Source organism: Cherax quadricarinatus, chromosome 1 (assembly GCF_038502225.1).
Source record: "Cherax quadricarinatus isolate ZL_2023a chromosome 1, ASM3850222v1, whole genome shotgun sequence".
NCBI lineage: Eukaryota > Metazoa > Arthropoda > Malacostraca > Decapoda > Parastacidae > Cherax > Cherax quadricarinatus.
This window is the reverse complement of record NC_091292.1, coordinates 5770106-5789727: the sequence shown is the minus strand read 5'-3', so window position 1 is coordinate 5789727 and position 19622 is coordinate 5770106. Positions and strand designations below refer to the sequence as shown.

At 42.0% G+C, this 19622-nt stretch overlaps 3 protein-coding genes across 3 annotated transcripts in view; 1 reads left to right on the top strand and 2 right to left on the bottom strand.

Annotated features, from left to right (window-relative positions):
* Window positions 1-19622, bottom strand: part of Bet5 (blocked early in transport 5) — a 550922-nt gene that overhangs the window by 232872 nt on the left and 298428 nt on the right. The window lies entirely within an intron of this gene.
* LOC128705167 (probable ATP-dependent DNA helicase HFM1) overlaps window positions 1-19622 on the bottom strand; it is a 163062-nt gene that overhangs the window by 75345 nt on the left and 68095 nt on the right. The window lies entirely within an intron of this gene.
* Window positions 842-19622, top strand: part of LOC138852854 (peroxisomal succinyl-coenzyme A thioesterase-like) — a 19205-nt gene continuing 424 nt past the window's right edge. Inside the window, exons 1-3 of the mRNA XM_070086119.1 lie at window positions 842-1127; window positions 2798-2980; window positions 18900-19622. The exon at window positions 18900-19622 is cut by the window's right edge and continues 424 nt beyond it. Of these exons, the coding sequence (XP_069942220.1) occupies window positions 906-1127; window positions 2798-2980; window positions 18900-18908 (414 nt within the window). The 5' untranslated portion in view covers window positions 842-905 and the 3' untranslated portion in view covers window positions 18909-19622. The remainder of the gene's footprint in view (window positions 1128-2797; window positions 2981-18899) is intronic.

The following is a 19622-nucleotide window of genomic DNA, read 5'->3' as shown; positions in this document are numbered from 1 at the left end:
TGCGTATACCTGAATAAACTTATTTACAGTGGAAACAAGTGTATGATGCACTACAACTTCGGCAGAAATAATAATTACAACGTTGCAAATGGAGAAAATTCTTATTGTGATCCTTCTAATTTAGCTCTAATTGTACTTTCACTGTCATATTCTAATGCCTTAGTTGAACGTCTGATGAATACTGTAAAGTCAGATGAATGCTGTAAAGTCAGTTGGATATTGTAAAATCAAAGCTCCGAAACAAAATGAGTATTAGCAGTATGAAAACAATCTTGTCCATAATGTATGAGTTACAGCGACAGGGAAAATACTGTTATAACTACGAGTTTCCCGAGTCTATCACAAGGAAGTATCAGCACACTGGAGGCTTACAACAGAACGTCTCGAAATCTATTTCAGAAAGCTGAAACGTGCAGTCACGTCACTGAAAATGAGCAGGACTGAGATATATCAACATTGTTTTAGTCATCATTTCCTAGTAAGTACTGGTACCGGGTAATAGCGTTTAATTTATTATACGTTATATTTATTGAATGCTACGGAATTTAGGGTTTCATAAGCTATTAATGACGAGCTTTAATGAAAATAAAAGCAGCAGTGGGGAAGTACAGAGTAAATAATAAATAATAGTGTGAGCGTTAATGTTCAGAAAGTATAATTTATTTCGCATGTTCTTATATCTCTATCTGGTAGAAATGTTACTGGTATACATTATTCTAAGTTTTATTGTTAGCTAATTTATCAGATACTTTTCCACTTTGTTCATCGACTTTTAGCAACTTCTGAGATAGAATTTAGCAATTTATTTGGCAACCTTGATATAGTTAGTTGTCTGGCAGTGGAGCAGATCTCACACGTCGACCAAAGTCGCATAGTTTTGTGAAGTAGTGAGTCCAAGATTAACTATGTATCGCGCAGCCACCACAAAATGTCTGTTAGAGTGCAGAGCAACCTGTTTTTGGAGGAGGCTGACCATCACCTCCATAGCACATAGGTCAGAGACGTGGATAACTGCTACACCCAGGGTATGTCTGCATGATGTACCCACCACACTACGAGCAGGAGGGCTCTCTCCCAACTCGCCAATTACACTTTCTGCACACCTTACTGACGAAAAAGGCTCGCAGGTGAGTTTCCAGCCTCGCATTCCTTACACTACTTAACTCTCACTTGACCCCTGAGTCTCAACATTTGATTTGCGTGGGCTTGCCATCTCTGCTCAATGATAAGAACATAAGAAGGAATACTGCAACAGGCCTACTGACCCATGCGAATCAGGTCCATGCCACCCCCCCGGCCTAGAACAATGACCACCTAGTCAGATCACCTCCACTTAAGGAAGGAGCGCGGCACCAAACCTGGTAGCCCAAGCTAGTCAGGTCCAACTCACACCCACTCATGTATTTATCCACCCGTTTTTTAAAACTACAAAGGTCTTAGCTTCTATGACGGTACTCAGGAGTTTGTGCCACTTATCCACAACTCTATTACCAACCCAGTGTTTTCCTATATCCTTCCTGAATCTGAACTTTTCCAACATGAAACCATTGCTGCAAGTCCTGTCTTGGCTGGATATTTTCAGCACGCTATTTACATCCCCTTTATTTATTCCTGTTTTCCATTTATACACCTCAATCATATCCCCCCTAATTCTACGCCTTTCTAGAGAGTGCAGATTCAGGGCCTCAGTCTATCCTCATAGGGAAGTTTTCTGATACATGGGATCAACTTTGTCATCCTCCTCTGCACGTTTTCCAGTGCATTTATATACATTCTGTAATATGGTGACCAGAACTGTGCAGCATAATCTAAATGAGGCCTAACCAAGGATATATAGAGTTGAAGAACAACCTGAGGACTTCTATTATTTATACTTCTTGATATGAAGCCAAGGATTCGGTTAGCCTTATTGCGAACACTGATGCACTGTTGTCTTGGTTTCAGATTGCTGCTAACCAGAACTCCTAAATCCTTTTCGCAATCAGTAGTATTAAGATCTACACTATTTAGTTTATATGTGGCATGGTTATTGTCCTGTCCAATATTTAGCACTTTGCATTTGTCTATATTAAACTGCATCTGCCACTTCTCCGACAACTGCATCAGTCTATTCAAATCATCCTGGAGTGCTCTAATGTCCTTAATAGAATGAATTGGACGGCCTAATTTGGCGTCAACAGCAAATCTGCTTATGTCGCTATTTATTCCCTCATATCGTTTATGTAAATTGTGAACAACAAGGGGCCCAACACTGACCCTGTGGAACACCGCTTGTGACGTGCCTCCATTCTGATTTCTCCCCATTTATGCCTATTTGCCAACCACGCCTCTACCCAGGAAAAAAATTCTCCTATTCCGTGTGCCTTAAGTTTCCTCAAAAGTTTCTGAAGTGGAACTCTATCGAAAGCCTTACTGAAGTCCATATACACAATATCATATTCATTATCATCATCTACCTCCTCAAACACCTTAACGAAAAATGTTAGTAAATTCGTAAGACAGGTACGCCCCTTAGTAAAACCCCTGCTCAATGATATTCATATCGATTACGAATTTTATAGATTATGTATATTGTTGTTCACCATATACATGAATGCCATAGATGAGGGAATAAATAGCGACATAAGCAAGTTTACCAATGACACTAGATTTAGAAAGTATATAGGAAAGCACTGGTTTGGTAATAGAGTTGTGGATGAGTGGAACAAACTCTCGTGTAGGGAGTTAGACAAGCACATGAGACCTTCACTCGAATCAAGCCTCTTCCTTTAATAGTTCCCTATTTTTATATTTGCAGTTTTGCTCGCACGCCCACTACGTGAGTGACGCCAGGGGGTGCGTGGAGGTGGGTGAAGCAGCCTCGGTGGGCGGATCATACACAGGGGTGTTCCCTGCTGGGCTGCTCTCCACCCTAGCCCCAGCACCACACCACGACCCCTTCCTCAGGCTCTACCGGCGCAACACTCGTATTCCGTGGAAGGTCAGTCTTATTAACACACACGTCAGTTATAACTCTGCACACTTTGAAATCGCTGAGTATACATACATACATGTTGTTGAAGTATAACGAACGGTGGTAGCTGATAAAGTGGTTACATCTACATAAACACATGAGCTGCAACTCAAAACACACGAGTCACAGAGATGTCAGGAAGTATTTTTTCAGAGCTAGTGTGGACAAGAAATGAAATGACATGAACGAAGAAGCAGTAGAGGCAAGCTCCATTAGTTTTAAGAATGTGTACCACAGGGTCCACGAGGCCAGTAGTAAATCCGGCATGCGAAAAGATTATAGGCAGGCCAGGAGCTGAGACTCAACCATGCAACCACAAGGAGGATTACAAATAGGTCATAAAATACACACACACCTCTGAATGTCTTTTTTTTTTTTGTCAACACAAATACAACTAAAGTCAGCACACTTTTCCCGCCAGCACTGCCACAACTACATACTATCTATACATCATACAAGTCCATCATACCACAATAGCCAGCAACATGGTGAGTCAGCATCATACAAGTCCATCATACCACAATAGCCAGCAACATGGTGAGTCAGCAAGTAAGTTTATTCAGGTATACAAAAATACAGTTACATAGATTATCATACATAGCAGCATATGTGTAGAGAACCTGGGATAACCCAAAAGTCAGTGACTTATTTCCATTGGGGTCCTTTTAATACCTTATTATAATATAAAGGAGATATACTAGGAATAAGGTAAAATGAATTATTTATATTTGTGTGTGTGTTAGTTAAAAAAAATCATTCTCCTCCCTTTCTGTCGCTAGATTTATTAGGCACCTTTTAGCTCTTTTCTTGAACTGGTTCATGCTATGACTGGCTTTGACATGTGCAGGTAGTCTGTTCCATTCCTTTATTGCTGTACAATAAAAGGTGTTTGAAGCCTGACCACTGACTGTGGGTACTACAAATTTGTGCTCTCATATACAAAAATGGTAATAATTTCGTGTTCAGTGATATTTATCTTTTCAATAATTTACAATTTTAGTAAACATCATTGTTATCACTACGACTCACGAAATCGTAATGACACGATTGCAAACAAACCATACCCCGGTCGGGATTGAACCCGCGGTCAGAGTCTCAAAACTCCAGCCCGTCGCTGGGATCATTGTTATCAGCTACTGAGCCGGGATGCGCAGTAATTCTGACTAGCAGGTTACATCACCAGGGATGGGCAGTTGTCCTGACTGGCAGGTCACATCACCAGCTTAGATAAGCGTCTTGGGCCAAACACTTTGGACGATGTAAAATTGTATATATTTAATAACCTCTCATATTAATGTCTAGCATTTGCACATATGACAAAAAACATGAATATTTCGCTAGAACTCCATTTTTTCTATCGAATGGATGCAAAGTTCTAAATGTTGGACAGGACAATAACAGTGCCACATATAAACTAAATAATGTAGATCTTAATATTACGGATTGCGAAAAAGATTTAGGAGTTCTGGTTAGCAGTAATCTGAAACCAAGACAACAGTGCATAAGTGTTCGCAATAAAGCTAATAGAATCCTAGGCTTCATATCAAGAAGCATAAATAATAGGAGTCCTCAGGTTGTTCTTCAATTCTATACATTGTAATAAAGTTGGTAGAATTACCGACAATATGTAAAGTAAAACGTTTCGCTCCTGGAGAGCGAAACGTTGCCACAATAAATGTCACATTAGTTGCACTTGTGTCCTTTTACTTTACAACTCTATACATCCTTGGTTAGGCCTCATTTAGATTATGCTGCACAGTTTTGATCACCGTATTACAGAATGGATATAAATTCTCTGGAAAATGTACAAAGGAGGATGACAAAGTTGATCCCATGTATCAGAAACCTTCCCTATGAGGATAGACTAAGGGCCCTGAAACTGCACTCTCTAGAAAGACGTAGAATTAGGGGGGATATGATTGAGGTGTATAAATGGAAGACAGGAATAAATAAAGGGGATGTAAATAGTGTGCTGAAAATATCTAGCCTAGACAGGACTCGCAGCAATGGTTTTAAGTTGGAAAAATTCAGATTCAGGAAGGATATAGGAAAGTACTGGTTTGGTAATAGAGTTGTGGATGAGTGGAACAAACTCCCAAATACCGTTATAGAGGCCAGAACGTTGTGTAGCTTTAAAAATAGGTTGGATAAATACATGAGTAGATGTGGGTGGGTGTGAGTTAGACCTGATAGCTTGTGCTACCAGGTCGGTTGCCGTGTTCCTCCCTTAAGTCAATGTGACCTGACCTGACTAGGTTGGGTGCATTGGCTTAAGCCGGTAGGAGACTTGGACCTGCCTTGCATGGGCCAGTAGACCTTCTGCAGTGTTCCTTCGTTCTTATGTTCTTATGTTCTTAACTCTGTTTTCATTAAGAACTGCAAGAAACCCCTCTCGCGTGCCCTAAGTACACTATGGAGGAGGAGCTTGGACATGGGTGAAATTCCAGTCACTTAAAACAACGGATATAGCCCCACTCCATAAAGGTGGCAGCAAAGCATTAGCTAAGAACTATAGACCAATAGCTCTGACGTCCCACATCATAAAAATCTTTGAAAGAGTGCTAAGAAGCAGGATTGCAAATCACCTGGATTCCCAAAATCTGCACAATCCAGGGCAACATAGGTTCAGGGCAGGTCGCTCCTGCCTCTCACAACTACTGGATCACTATGACATGGCCTTGGATGCACTGGAAGAAAATCAGAATGCAGATGTAATATACACAGACTTTGCAAAAGCATTTGACAAATGCGATCATGGCGTAATAGCCCATAAAATACGTGCTAAAGGAATAACTGGGAAAGTGGGGAGATGGATCTTCAACTTCCTAACAAATCGAACACAAAGAGTAGTGGTCAACAGAGTTAAATCGGAGGCTGCCATAGTGAAGAGCTCTGTTCCACAAGGCACAGTACTCGTCCCCATCTTATTTCTTATCCTCATATCAGACATAAACAGAGATATACACCACAGCGGATGATACTAGGATCTGCATGAGGCTGTCATCTGCTGAGGACGCGGTTAACCTCCAAGAAGATATAAACAAAGTTTTCCAGTGGGCAACGGTAAACAATATGATGTTCAATGAGGACAAATTCCAACTACTCCGTTATGGAAAACTGGAGGAGATAATGACTAGAACAGAGTATACTACTGACTCCGGCCATACAATAGAGCGGAAAAATAATGTAAGGGACCTGGGAGTAGTAATGTCTGAGGATCTCACTTTCAAGGATCACAACAGTGCCACGATCGCACGTCCAAAGAAAATGATAGGATGGATAATGAGAACTTTCAAAACGAGAGATGCCAAGCCCATGATGATCCTTTTCAAATCACTTGTTCTCTCTAGGCTGGAATACTGCTGTACATTAACATCTCCATACAAAGCAGGTGAAATCGCAGATCTAGAGAGTGTACAGAGATCCTTTACTACACGTATAAGTTCTGTCAAGCACCTTAACTACTGGGAACGCTTGGAAGCACTTGACATGTACTCGTTGGAACGCAGGAGGGAGAGATATATCATAATCTACACTTGGAAAATCTTGGAAGGAATGGTCCCAAATCTGCACACAGAAATCACTCCCTACGAAAGTAAAAGACTGGGCAGGCGATGCAAAATGCCGCCAATAAAAAGTAGGGGCGCCATTGGTACACTAAGAGAAAACACCATAAGTGTCCGGGGCCCAAAACTGTTCAACAGCCTCCCATCAAGCATTAGGGGAATTGCCAATAAACCCCTGGCTGCCTTCAAGAGAGAGCTGGACAGATACCTAAAGTCAGTGCCGGATCAGCCGGGCTGTGGCTCGTACGTCGGACTGCGTGCGGCCAGCAGTAACAGCCTAGTTGATCAGGCCCTGATCCATCGGGAAGCCTGGTCATGGACCGGGCCGCGGGGGCGTTGATCCCCGGAATAACCTCCAGGTAACCTCCAGGTAACTTCTCATTCCAAAGGCGCTGTATGACCCCTACGGATTTAGGACCTCCCCATGGATAAAAATATTAATAAGCAATAGATAATAAGCAACATTTTCACAATGGGTTATCGGTAAACGGTGGTAAGTTAGATTCGTAAATTATGTAGAATATCTTAAGGAATACTTGTGAGAAGTGCATGATGTTATTATTTAAACCCTGACCGTGATATCACCTGTTTGAAATTTATAAATCTCACACTTGTCATTATCTTCCTTAACATACATTAAACATGGTATAACAAGTATATTAAAGACCCAGCCATTCTCAGCTGAGCACAAAAGACTGCATTTATAAATATTTTCCAAAATATATGGGTGTATATTCCATGAGGCCCCTCAAGGGAGGTTCATTGAAGCTGGTGAGGGGCTCTTGATGTAGGGAATTTTTATCTGTGTTCCGGTTCCCTGAATTGAGCCTGAATACCTTCCATCCCCCCCTCACGTGCGCTGTATAATCCTACGGGTTTAGCGCTCCCCCATGATTATTATAATAACTCGACTCACAAAATCGTAATGATACGATTGCAAACAAACCATACCACGGGCGGGGATAGAACCCGTGATCAGTCTCAAAACTCCAGACCGTCGCGTTAGCCACTGGGCCAACTAGCCACAATAAGATCCAACTAGGTATATTTCTACACCCTCCTATGGTGTAGAAATATACCTAGTTGGATGAATTTTATTGTGGCTAGCTGGCCCAGTGGCTAACGCGACGGTCTGGAGTTTTGAGACTCTCTGACCGCGGGTTCTATCCCCGCCCGTGGTATGGTTTGTTATAATATCCCATGAGGTGCGTCTCACTGTACACTGTATCTCAGTGCATAAACATTAAGCTCAGTCCATGTTTAGAGATTAAAGTACTCTTATGTTGATGTACAAGTGATTTTCAGCCTTAATGATTCATGTAGTTGATAGGTTTGTAACCTAAGAAGCTAAAGTGTTTAGCGCTTCCTCATGAATATAATTAATAATATATAATAAATACTAACGCAAAAAAGTGGACCTCCCTAGTGCTCATTTCAGCATTGCTTGAAGAAGCCATTACGAAAGAAATATAACCCTCCTAACAGCAGTGGTGGTTAAACATGACAGTAAATGCACACGCATGACCCTCCTAACAACAATGGTGGTTAAACATGAAAATAAATGCATGCGCATGACCTGTCTAAGCGAGTATGTCGTTCTACCTCTTGCAAATTCTTCCACCCTGAGATGTGTCAGTCTTCAGTCCTTGAAAAGCAATGTTACAATACCAATTGCACTGCATACCATTTAAAAGGGACCAGGAGGCACACACCCCGTACAACACATCATAGTAGCTATGATAACAACCCAAGTGATTTTTTAGTGGTAGGAAACGAAGAAAGAAAATGGAATGAGATAACCAAAATAGTCCACCACCTTGGAGCCTTGTTGGACTGGAGGCACAGCCAGTGGCCCCCTCCGGACTCATATACTGATGCCAATAACAAAATCCCCCCAACAAACATGCAACACAAGCTCATTTATATTTGCTAATATACAGGACCTTAAGCCATCCACCAACAACAAAATACCTTTCATTAGTGGACTTCTAGGGGAGTCAAATGCACTGTTTGCAGCCTTCACAGAGACCCACGCAAAAGATTACTTTGACAGTGAAATATGGATACCTGGATACAACCTGTTCAGATGCGACATAAAGAACAGGCAACAAGGGGAGGGGGGGTTGGCCTGTATGTCAAAGAGCCGCTCATTTGCATAGAGATACTGAACACCACAAATGATGTTAGGTAAGACACATATGCAACAGTTAGGTATCTTTATTTCGAAACGTTTCGCCTACACAGTAGGCTTCTTCAGTCGAGTACAGAAAAGTTGATAGAAGCAGAAAATACTTGAAGACGATGTAATCAGTCCATCACCCTTAAAGTTTTGAGGTGGTCAGTCCCTCAGTCTGGAGAAGAGCATTGTTCCATAGTATGAAACAATATTGTTTCATACTATTGAAACAATATTGTTTCATACTATGGAACAATGCTCTTCTCCAGACTGAGGGACTGACCACCTCAAAACTTTAAGGGTGATGGACTGATTACATCGTCTTCAAGTATTTTCTGCTTCTATCAACTTTTCTGTACTCGACTGAAGAAGCCTACTGTGTAGGCGAAACGTTTCGAAATAAAGATACCTAACTGTTGCATATGTGTCTTACCTAACAACCTGTCGGTATTTTATACCATTTTAATGTTCACCACAAATGATGTAGTTGAAGTTCTGATAATAAAAATCGAGAACCAAAACTTAGTCATTGTACTAGTATTTAAGCCACCGGATGCAACTTCCCAATAGTTCAAAGAACTATCAAAAATTGACTCCTGTCTGGATAACTTTCTAGCCCCATCCCCAAACATCTTGCTGCTTGGTGACTTCAACCTAAGACACACAAAAAGGAAGAATATAGCAAATAATGTTGTAGCAGAAATAATCCCTGGAGGCAGCTCAGATAAAAAGTCACACACAGAGGAGGTTACCTGGAGGTTATTCCGGGGATCAACGCCCCCGCGGCCCGGTCCACGACCAGGCCTCCCGATGGATCAGGGCCTGATCAACTAGGCTGTTACTGCTGGCCGCACGCAGTCCGACGTACGAGCCACAGCCCGGCTGATCCGGCACCGACTTTAGGTATCTGTCCAGCTCTCTCTTGAAGGCAGCCAGGGGTTTATTGGCAATTCCCCTAATGCTTGATGGGAGGCTGTTGAACAGTTTTGGGCCCCGGACACTTATGGTGTTTTCTCTTAGTGTACCAATAGCGCCCCTACTTTTTATTGGCGGCATTTTGCATCGCCTGCCCAGTCTTTTACTTTCGTAGGGAGTGATTTCTGTGTGCAGATTTGGGACCATTCCTTCCAAGATTTTCCAAGTGTAGATTATGATATATCTCTCCCTCCTGCGTTCCAACGAGTACAAGTCAAGTGCTTCCAAGCGTTCCCAGTAGTTAAGGTGCTTGACAGAACTTATACGTGCAGTAAAGGATCTCTGTACACTCTCTAGATCTGCGATTTCACCTGCTTTGTATGGAGATGTTAATGTACAGCAGTATTCCAGCCTAGAGAGAACAAGTGATTTGAAAAGGATCATCATGGGCTTGGCATCTCTCGTTTTGAAAGTTCTCATTATCCATCCTATCATTTTCTTTGCACGTGCGATCGTGGCACTGTTGTGATCCTTGAAAGTGAGATCCTCAGACATTACTACTCCCAGGTCCCTTACATTATTTTTCCGCTCTATTGTATGGCCGGAGTCAGTAGTATACTCTGTTCTAGTTATTATCTCCTCCAGTTTTCCATAACGGAGTAGTTGGAATTTGTCCTCATTGAACATCATATTGTTTACCGTTGCCCACTGGAAAACTTTGTTTATATCTTCTTGGAGGTTAACCGCGTCCTCAGCAGATGACAGCCTCATGCAGATCCTAGTATCATCCGCAAAGGATGATACGGTGCTGTGGTGTATATCTCTGTTTATGTCTGATATGAGGATAAGGAATAAGATGGGGGCGAGTACTGTGCCTTGTGGAACAGAGCTCTTCACTATGGCAGCCTCCGATTTAACTCTGTTGACCACTACTCTTTGTGTTCGATTTGTTAGGAAGTTGAAGATCCATCTCCCCACTTTCCCAGTTATTCCTTTAGCACGTATTTTATGGGCTATTACGCCATGATCGCATTTGTCAAATGCTTTTGCAAAGTCTGTGTATATTACATCTGCATTCTGATTTTCTTCCAGTGCATCCAAGGCCATGTCATAGTGATCCAGTAGTTGTGAGAGGCAGGAGCGACCTGCCCTGAACCCATGTTGCCCTGGATTGTGCAGATTTTGGGAATCCAGGTGATTTGCAATCCTGCTTCTTAGCACTCTTTCAAAGATTTTTATGATGTGGGATGTCAGAGCTATTGGTCTATAGTTCTTAGCTAATGCTTTGCTGCCACCTTTATGGAGTGGGGCTATATCCGTTGTTTTAAGTGACTGGAATTTCACCCATGTCCAAGCTCCTCCTCCATAGTGTACTTAGGGCACGCGAGAGGGGTTTCTTGCAGTTCTTAATGAAAACAGAGTTCCACGAGTCTGGGCCCGGGGCTGAGTGCATAGGCATGTTGTCAATGGCTTTTTCGAAATCTATCGGAGTTAGGGTAATGTCGGAAATCTGGCATACATTTATGGAGTTTTGAGGCTCATTCATGAAGAAATCATTTGAGTCGTCGATCCTCAGACCGATTAGTGGTTCACTAAACACAGTCGTACTGGGATTTCAATATTTCACTCATTTCCTTGTTGTCGTCTGTGTAAGTCCCATCCTGTCTGAGTAAGGGCCCGATACTAGATGTGGTATTTGCCTTGTTTTTGGCATATGAAAAGAAATATTTTGAATTTCTTTCAATTTCACTAATAGCTTTAAGCTCCTCCTGCCTCTCCTGGTTCCTGTAAGAGTCATTTAGCTTAAGTTCGATAGTTTCCACTTCCCTGGTCAGCGCCTCCCTTCGTGTATCAGATATTCTAGCACTCCTGAGGAGCTCAGTGACTCTTCGTCGTCTTCTGTAGAGGGAGCGTCTTTTTCTCTCCAGTTTACTCCTGCTCTTCTTCTTTCTTAGGGGAATATGCCTAGAACATGCTTCGGCTACCAGGCAGTTGATCCTTTCAAGGCACTGGTTTGGGTCCATGTCATTTAAGACATCTTCCCAACATATTTCGTTTAGGACATGGTTTACCTGGTCCCAGTTGATGTTCTTGTTGTTGAAATTGTATTTTGTGAAGACACCTTCACAGGTACATGCATTCTGTTATTCAGGACCCCTATGCATGTACGTCTGGACTTCCATTAGATTGTGATCGGAATTAGTTGTTTTTGATATTCTTATGTCTCTTATCAGGTCCTCATTATTTGTGAAGATAAGGTCAAGTGTGTTTTCTAGTCTTGTTGGCTCCACTATCTGCTGGCTTAAGGTGTGTTTTTCGCAGAGACTTAGTAGCTCATGTGTGTGTGACCTTTCATCTGCGCTACCTCCTGGGATTGTTTCAGCTATAACATTATTTGCTACATTCTTCCATTTTGTATGCCTTAGGTTGAAATCACCAAGCAGTAAGATGTTTGGGGATGGAGCTGGAAGGTTTTCCAAACAGTAATCGATTTTCAGTAGCTGTTCCTTGAACTGTTGGGAGGTTGCAGCTGAATTTCTGCAACAAACACACCCTAAGTCAGCAGATAGTGGAGCCAACAAGACTGGAGAACACACAGGACCTTATTTTCATAAATAATGAGGACCTGTTGGGAGGAGCAGCTGAATTTCTGCAACAAACACACCCTAAGTCAGCAGATAGTGGAGCCAACAAGACTGGAGAACACACAGGACCTTATTTTCATAAATAATGAGGACCTGGTAAGGAATATAACAAAAAAATATCAAAAACAACAAATTCTGATCACAATCTAATCGAAGTCCAGACTTGCATGCACAGGAGTCCTGATCGGCATGATGCATACAGCTATGAGGGTACCTTTACCAAATTCAACTTCAACAAGAACATCATCTGGGATCAGGTAATCTATGCCCGAAATGAAACATGCTGGGAGGATATCTTAAATTACATGGACACTAACCAATGCCTCGAAAAGATCACCCTCCTGGTAGCTGAAGTATGTTCAAGGTATATTCCTATAAGACAAAATAAAAGAAGTAAACTGGAGAGAGAGAGACGCTTCCTCTACAAGAGTGATGGACTGAACACATCGATTCCAGGTTGAGGGACTGATTACCTCAAACTTCTACTCTCCTTACCCACTTCTACTTTGTATTGGACTGATGAAGCCACTATGTGGCGAAACGTTTCTTCAATAACGATTCCCATATGTTGCATAAGTGTCTCAATTCTTCAACTTGTCGGTTTTCAAAACCATTCATCACATCTGTCAGACACTGCAACATCATGGGATCTTGGTACAAAGACTTCAACGCTTGCCCAACCTTTGGGCGACGACCTACTTACACTAGTGGCAGGTCCCACTGTGATCCCGCCTCTTCCTGCTTCAACTCATCTCACCGCAGTATATAAGCCACCTCTCTGGCCCCATGCTGCACTTCCTACAAGAGTGATGGACTGAACACATCGATTCCAGGTTGAGGGACTGATTACCTCAAACTTCTACTCTCCTTACCCACTTCTACTTTGTATTGGACTGATGAAGCCACTATGTGGCGAAACGTTTCTTCAATAAAGATTCCCATATGTTGCATAAGTGTCTCAATTCTTCAACTTGTCGGTTTTCAAAACCATTCATCACAAGACAAAGAATCATTGAGCTCCTCAAGAATGCCAGATTATCTGATACACGGAAGGAAGTGCTAACCAGGGAAGTGGAAAACATTGAGCTAAAGTTAAAGGACTCATACAGGATCCAGGAGAGACAAGAGGAGATATAAACACATATGCAGTATAATGTGATCCTTTACAATGTCTAAAATCTTGGGTAGCTTGGAAGGGAGATTGGATAAGTTTGTGAGCAGACCTTCTGTAGTGTTCTTCCATTCCTATGCTCTTATGTGGGATAGCGATGAAGTTTCTTGGCAAGTGGTTCAGCTATGTTATAGAAGCCATTATTCTGGTTGAAGTTGTCGGATATAGAGATAAGAGATGATTCTAGGATTCTTCGGTATTGAGTGTTGTCTTCTGTGGCGATAAGTCCTGAGTTTCTGTAGTTTATTAAATGGTTGTGTGAATTACGGTTGTACACAGGCATTCCTTGTATCGTCAGACCTGCTTGCGTATTGGTGTTCTGAAATACGTGTTTGGAGGTCCCTTGATGTTTCGCCCACGTATAATTTGCTGCAGTCATTACAAGGGATTATGTATACCCCTGCAGAGGATGGAAGCGTATTCTGTCTATCACTGGTAATGTCCTTGATGGTCGTGGTTGTGGAGGTAGATACTTGGAATGAGGTATTGGAAAAGATGTTGGAAACGTGTTTGGCAATGGAGTTGGTGGGGAGGACTATGTATCTCTTCTCGGCAGTGTTTTCTCTGGGTGTGTTGAAGATGTTTAATGCCCGTCGTCTGCAGTCTCTGATGAAGTGACGAGGATAGTGGAGTTTAGAGATTGCAGACGACAGGCATTAAACATCTTCAACACACCCAGAGAAGACTGCCGAGAAGAGATACATAGTCCTCCCCACCAACTCCATTGCCAAACACGTTTCCAACATCTTTTTCAATACCTCATTCCAAGTATCTACCTCCACAACCACGACCATCAAGGACATTACCAGTGATAGACAGAATACGCTTCCATCCTCTGCAGGGGTATACATAATCCCTTGTAATGACTGCAGCAAATTATACGTGGGCGAATCATCAAGGGACCTCCAAACACGTATTTCAGAACACCAATACGCAAGCAGGTCTGACGATACAAGGAATGCCTGTGTACAACACCGTAATTCACACAACCATTTAATAAACTACAGAAACTCAGGACTTATCGCCACAGAAGACAACACTCAATACCGAAAAATCCTAGAATCATCGCTTATCTCTATATCCGACAACTTCAACCAGAATAATGGCTTCTATAACATAGCTGAACCACTTGCCAAGAAACTTCTTCATCGCTATCCCACATAAGAGCATATGAATGGAAGAACACTGCAGAAGGTCTCCTCACAAACTTATCCATCTCCCTTCCAAGCTACCCAAGATTTTAGACATTATAAAGGATCACTCCTGGTCCGTCGTGCTCTGCCCGATCACACAGTTGCTCTACACTCAAGAAGCCTCCCTTCGACCCCGCCGGGGTGGGGAATTTCTATTCTACAAACGTCACATCCTTTTCACAATGCTGTCGCATCGTGTGAAAATCAAGCCTGTGAACGGTGCAATAAATGACTCCTCGAAGTTAGCTTTAGCTACCGTCGTTAGGACCTGCCTGCAGGTCAAATTTACGGCAATCCACTCTCTGAAGGACTCCTTCATTGTCGTCTGCACAGATGACACGGAAGCACTAAAACTAATGGACGACTCTTCAATCAGGACCCTACAAACACAACAATTCACTCTATCCCCGTCTCCATTCTTGAAGTCGAAACGTTCGGTCTTTGTGAAAAGACTGGACAATATCGTCACCTCTCTCTCTACTGAAGCACTGAAGACATCTATTGAGGAACAAAACACCTGGGCCTCGGTAGACAGCATCTCCAAGATCCCTAACGCCTCATCTATGCTAAAGATTACATTCTCAGACATCTCCATGGCTGCCCAAGCTCTCTCTGACGGTCTGGCCATCTCATATTACCACATTCACCCTAGTCATATAGAACAAGAACGTTTCACATACATCTCCCACTGCTGGACCTGCTACTCATATAAACACACCACCAAGGACTGCCCCATCAAGGATAAGAAGTTTTGTTCAAAATGTGGGAATGATGGACACGATTTCAGATCCTGCACCATTACTACAGCACCAACATGTTTTAACTGCAAGGGTAATCATCATACCCTTGCAGCTAAGTGCCCACTCAGGAAAGAAATCATATTGAAGAAAACTAAAGTTCTGACGAGCACCTCCAATTCACCGACATTCGCTGCAATAACCAAACCACAAACCGACACCACCAAGGCTCTACACGCTAATCTACAGCCACCATCGCCCAGCAACTCCCTCTCTCCACTCCCCGACGGTGCTCCCTCCAAGGTGCTGTACTGCATGGTGTATGCACACCTTGCAAACGTAGCAAACCCCGGCACTTTCAACACCACTATTAACGAACTATTCCGTCTGAACAACATGCCTGCTTTCAATTTTCCGGACTCCACACCTTCAGCAGACATCCTCAAGATCCTTCCCAACGCCCTGAACTTTACTGCACCTGCAAACCTGTCTCCTGCCCAAGCAACTGCTCCTGTAACTTCTATAACCACTTCCACCGCTGACAACGTTGATCATGCTGCTTCAACCACCGTCTCCCACCTCTCCCAGCCTGCTGTTACACAACCGTTACACCTCTCCACTGCTCCTGTCGACCCTCAGTCACCTGCTACCACCATTGTAGATTCGCCCAATGAGTCCACTCCAGAAGAGGAAAATAGCGACGACTCCAGTAAACCCTCATGGGAAAATCTCACCTTCTACACTTCTCCTTCAAATACTGACACCATGACCTGTACTGAACTCTACAAAAGCCTCGGTGCTGGAACAGTTAAGTATGCATGTGAATCACCACTTCACTTCACACTCACCCAAGTTCTTGAGTTCATCAAGCCTCTACGTTTCACCTTCAGTAACAAGGCTAAATTATACCACCTATCTAGGAGCAGCTTCAAAAAGTTCGAAAATGGCTCCATTGCTAACCTGCCTCCTCAGTTACTCCTATAACTCCCACATGTGTTCTACCCTCTGATGTGACCTAACCTGCTGCCAGCTACTCAAGATTCAAGACTTCAACTACCACAAGTTCGATGCAACAGTCCCTGCTATTCCTGTTCTCAAGTCTGCCCCACGATCGCCTTAGCTGCTGGGTTAAGCCCTGGCTCTATTTCTCTGACTAAGAACGCTCCTCTCCAGAGCTATTCATCTGTCCCGTCTTCCCCGCTCATCCCATTGGGATCTTACCTGAACTTGTTTGCTTTTTTTTTTACACCCCAGGTAGATCTGTTTGTGACTTGAAAAAGTCCACTGTGTGGGCGAAACGTTGTCAATAAAGGATCACATTATACTGCATATGTGTTTATATTTCCATTGTGTCGGTATTTTATACCATTTATTTCCAGAGACAAGAGGAGCTAAAAGCGATTAATGAAACTGAAAGAAATTCGAAATATTTCTTTTCATATGCCAAAAACAAGTCAAAAACCACTTCTAGTATAGAGTCCCTGCTCAGACAAGACGGAGGGATATGTTGTGTATCTTTATACGTATATGCTTCTAAGCTGTTGTGTTCTGAGCACCTCTGCAAAAACAGTGATTATGTGTGAGTGAGGTGAAAGAGTTGAATGATGATGAAAGTATTTTCTTTTTGGGGATTTTCTTTTTGGGTCACCCTGCCTCGGTGGGAGACGACCGACTTGTTAAAAATATATATATATATATGTATGTGTCTCTGGGGGCCTTTAGCCCCATGTGCCTGGCTTAAAGCTTGTCGAATACATGTAGGCTATTAATAAGGCTGCTTCCTACTGTACACTACCACTCGAGGATACTTAACAGAGGTAACAATAAACTATCAGCATATACACACTTCTGATGCTTATATACACCTCTTGGTGTATATAACTATCAGGAGTGCATAACCCGCCCTCCACACCACAATGCGCAGGAATTACATTCACTCATCAGTATTTATAGTTGGAAGGGGAGCTGCTCATAGTACGTCTAATGAGCTGTTTTTGTTCTTGTTTCTAGAGCAATGCTTTGTATTTTTGTAGCAGGTTGTTCCTGTTACTAGAACTATGTCCTGTGTTCTTCCAGTGAGTTGTTCTTGCTACTAGAACAATGTCCTGTGTTCTTTTGGTGAGTTGTTCTTGCTGGTCCTAGAACAATGTCATGTGTTCTTCCAGTGAGTTATTCTTATTCCTAAACCAATATCATGTGTTCTTCCAGTGAGTTGTTCTTATTCCCAGACCAACGTCATGTGTTCTTCCAGTGAGCTGTTGCTCATAGAACAATATCCTGTGTTCTTTTAGTTGTTCTTGTTGGTCCTAGAACAATGTCCAGTCTAGCTAGTGAATTGTGCTTGTTCCTAGACCAAGATCACATAGTTTTGCGAGTTGTTCTTGTTCTGTAATGCCCTGTGTTCTTTTAGTGAGTTGTTCTTGTTACTCCCAGAGTAATATCCTCCTCCTCTACCGAGCAATTCTGCTGTGTTTAAAGCCCTATCCTGTGTTCTTACCACTGCCAAAGCAACAGCCATGAAGATAATATATACTCGGACATCCGCCTCTATGAAAATAATGCTTATCAGAAAAACGCTCTTCAAATTCTACCCTTTCCAATATGTTTTTGTTTGTCCTCTGTTTATGTTCTTCCTGATTACATCCCTTCAAGGGGTGTGTGTATGTACCTTGATGTTGGTGAAGAACTCTCGATTCAAGGAACTGGATGTATCCTTCCCTTCCTTGGATCAAACCTAATTACCTCATATTTATTGTGTATACAAAAATTCTAATTACTTTGTGATTATGTTAATGAGGGTTTAGCGCTTAGTTATGATTATAATAATAATTATGACAATGAACCTGTTATTACAGTGCTCGAGGACAGCCACGTTGATCCTGTCTTTATTTCGTATTGTTCTGACGATATATATGATTATTATTAATTATATTCAAGGGGAAGTGCTAAGCCAGTAGGTGTCATACAACGCCTGGGGAATGGTAGGTAATCAGGTGTGACCAGAGAAAGGGGAGGATATCTCCAATTTATTCGATCAAGACTCATTTACCAGCATAAAAAAATCACAATAGCCAGCTCAGCCTATCATAAGCAATCCAACTTAACGTAATTTAACCGGTCTTAACATCTGTTAATCACACAAGGTAAAAAATAATACAAAATAATTTATAAAGAAGACACATGTGCAACGTATGATGAACTTGCAAATATTTAGATGTTCTGATCATCAGGTTCATAAGTCACCAGGACTGATGAAGCTCCTGGTGGGCGAGAAGTCTCTTAAATAATACTAGAATACGGTACACACATGTCTTCATTTTAAAGATTTTAACATTGCTCTAACTGCACTCCTCAAAAACACATACTAATTAAAGATTAGATATATCAGTAGCCTTCGTTATGCTGAAATAAATGCTGCGACGTAACTATTGTTATTACAACTAAGCGCTAAAACTATTATTTTTATTATTATTATTATTACAGTATACGTGAAGTTGTAAACTCGTGTGGGTCATCCTGAGCAAGGAGTGGTGGAGGCTCGATCCTGCGTCCACTATCCGCAAGAGAGACAAGCTACCTAATATTATTCACCTAATAAGATAAAGCAAGCAGACTGCATCTCCCTGCAACTACACCTGCAGCCTCTGCATCACACCGCCTCGTTGATGGCTGTTCACGCAATAATATTACATCACTGATGTCGTCTTGAGTGGCAGAAAGACATTTTACTAAATTATAAACGGCGGGTGAACATGTATAAGACATTAGCAACACTTGCAGGAGCACACGCATATTAGTATTTTTGTTATTCGGTGGGAAATTTCAACCCATAAGCGTTGTACAGAACCTGGGAAATGGGGAGATTATCAGGCTTGAGCCAATAGACGAAGAAAGTGATTCTAATTACGTGGATCAAGATCCCCCACCATTATCAAGGCTTCCCAAGAAAAGCATCCCCACACAGCAAGAAAAATAATGACTTACAAATCTGAACAAAGACTCCTTCACAGTAATGTTCTCTACACAAGTAAGACCGACACGAGTATTTTTTTTTTTCTTTAAATTTAAGCCAACAGTGAATTACAGCAAAATAAATTTATGTTTTTAAAGTTTATCAATAGATCTCATATTTTATATCAGCTATCAAATTTTACAAATGAAGTGTCCAGCTTTAGCAATGATGTATTATTGAGAAGCATTTTTAAC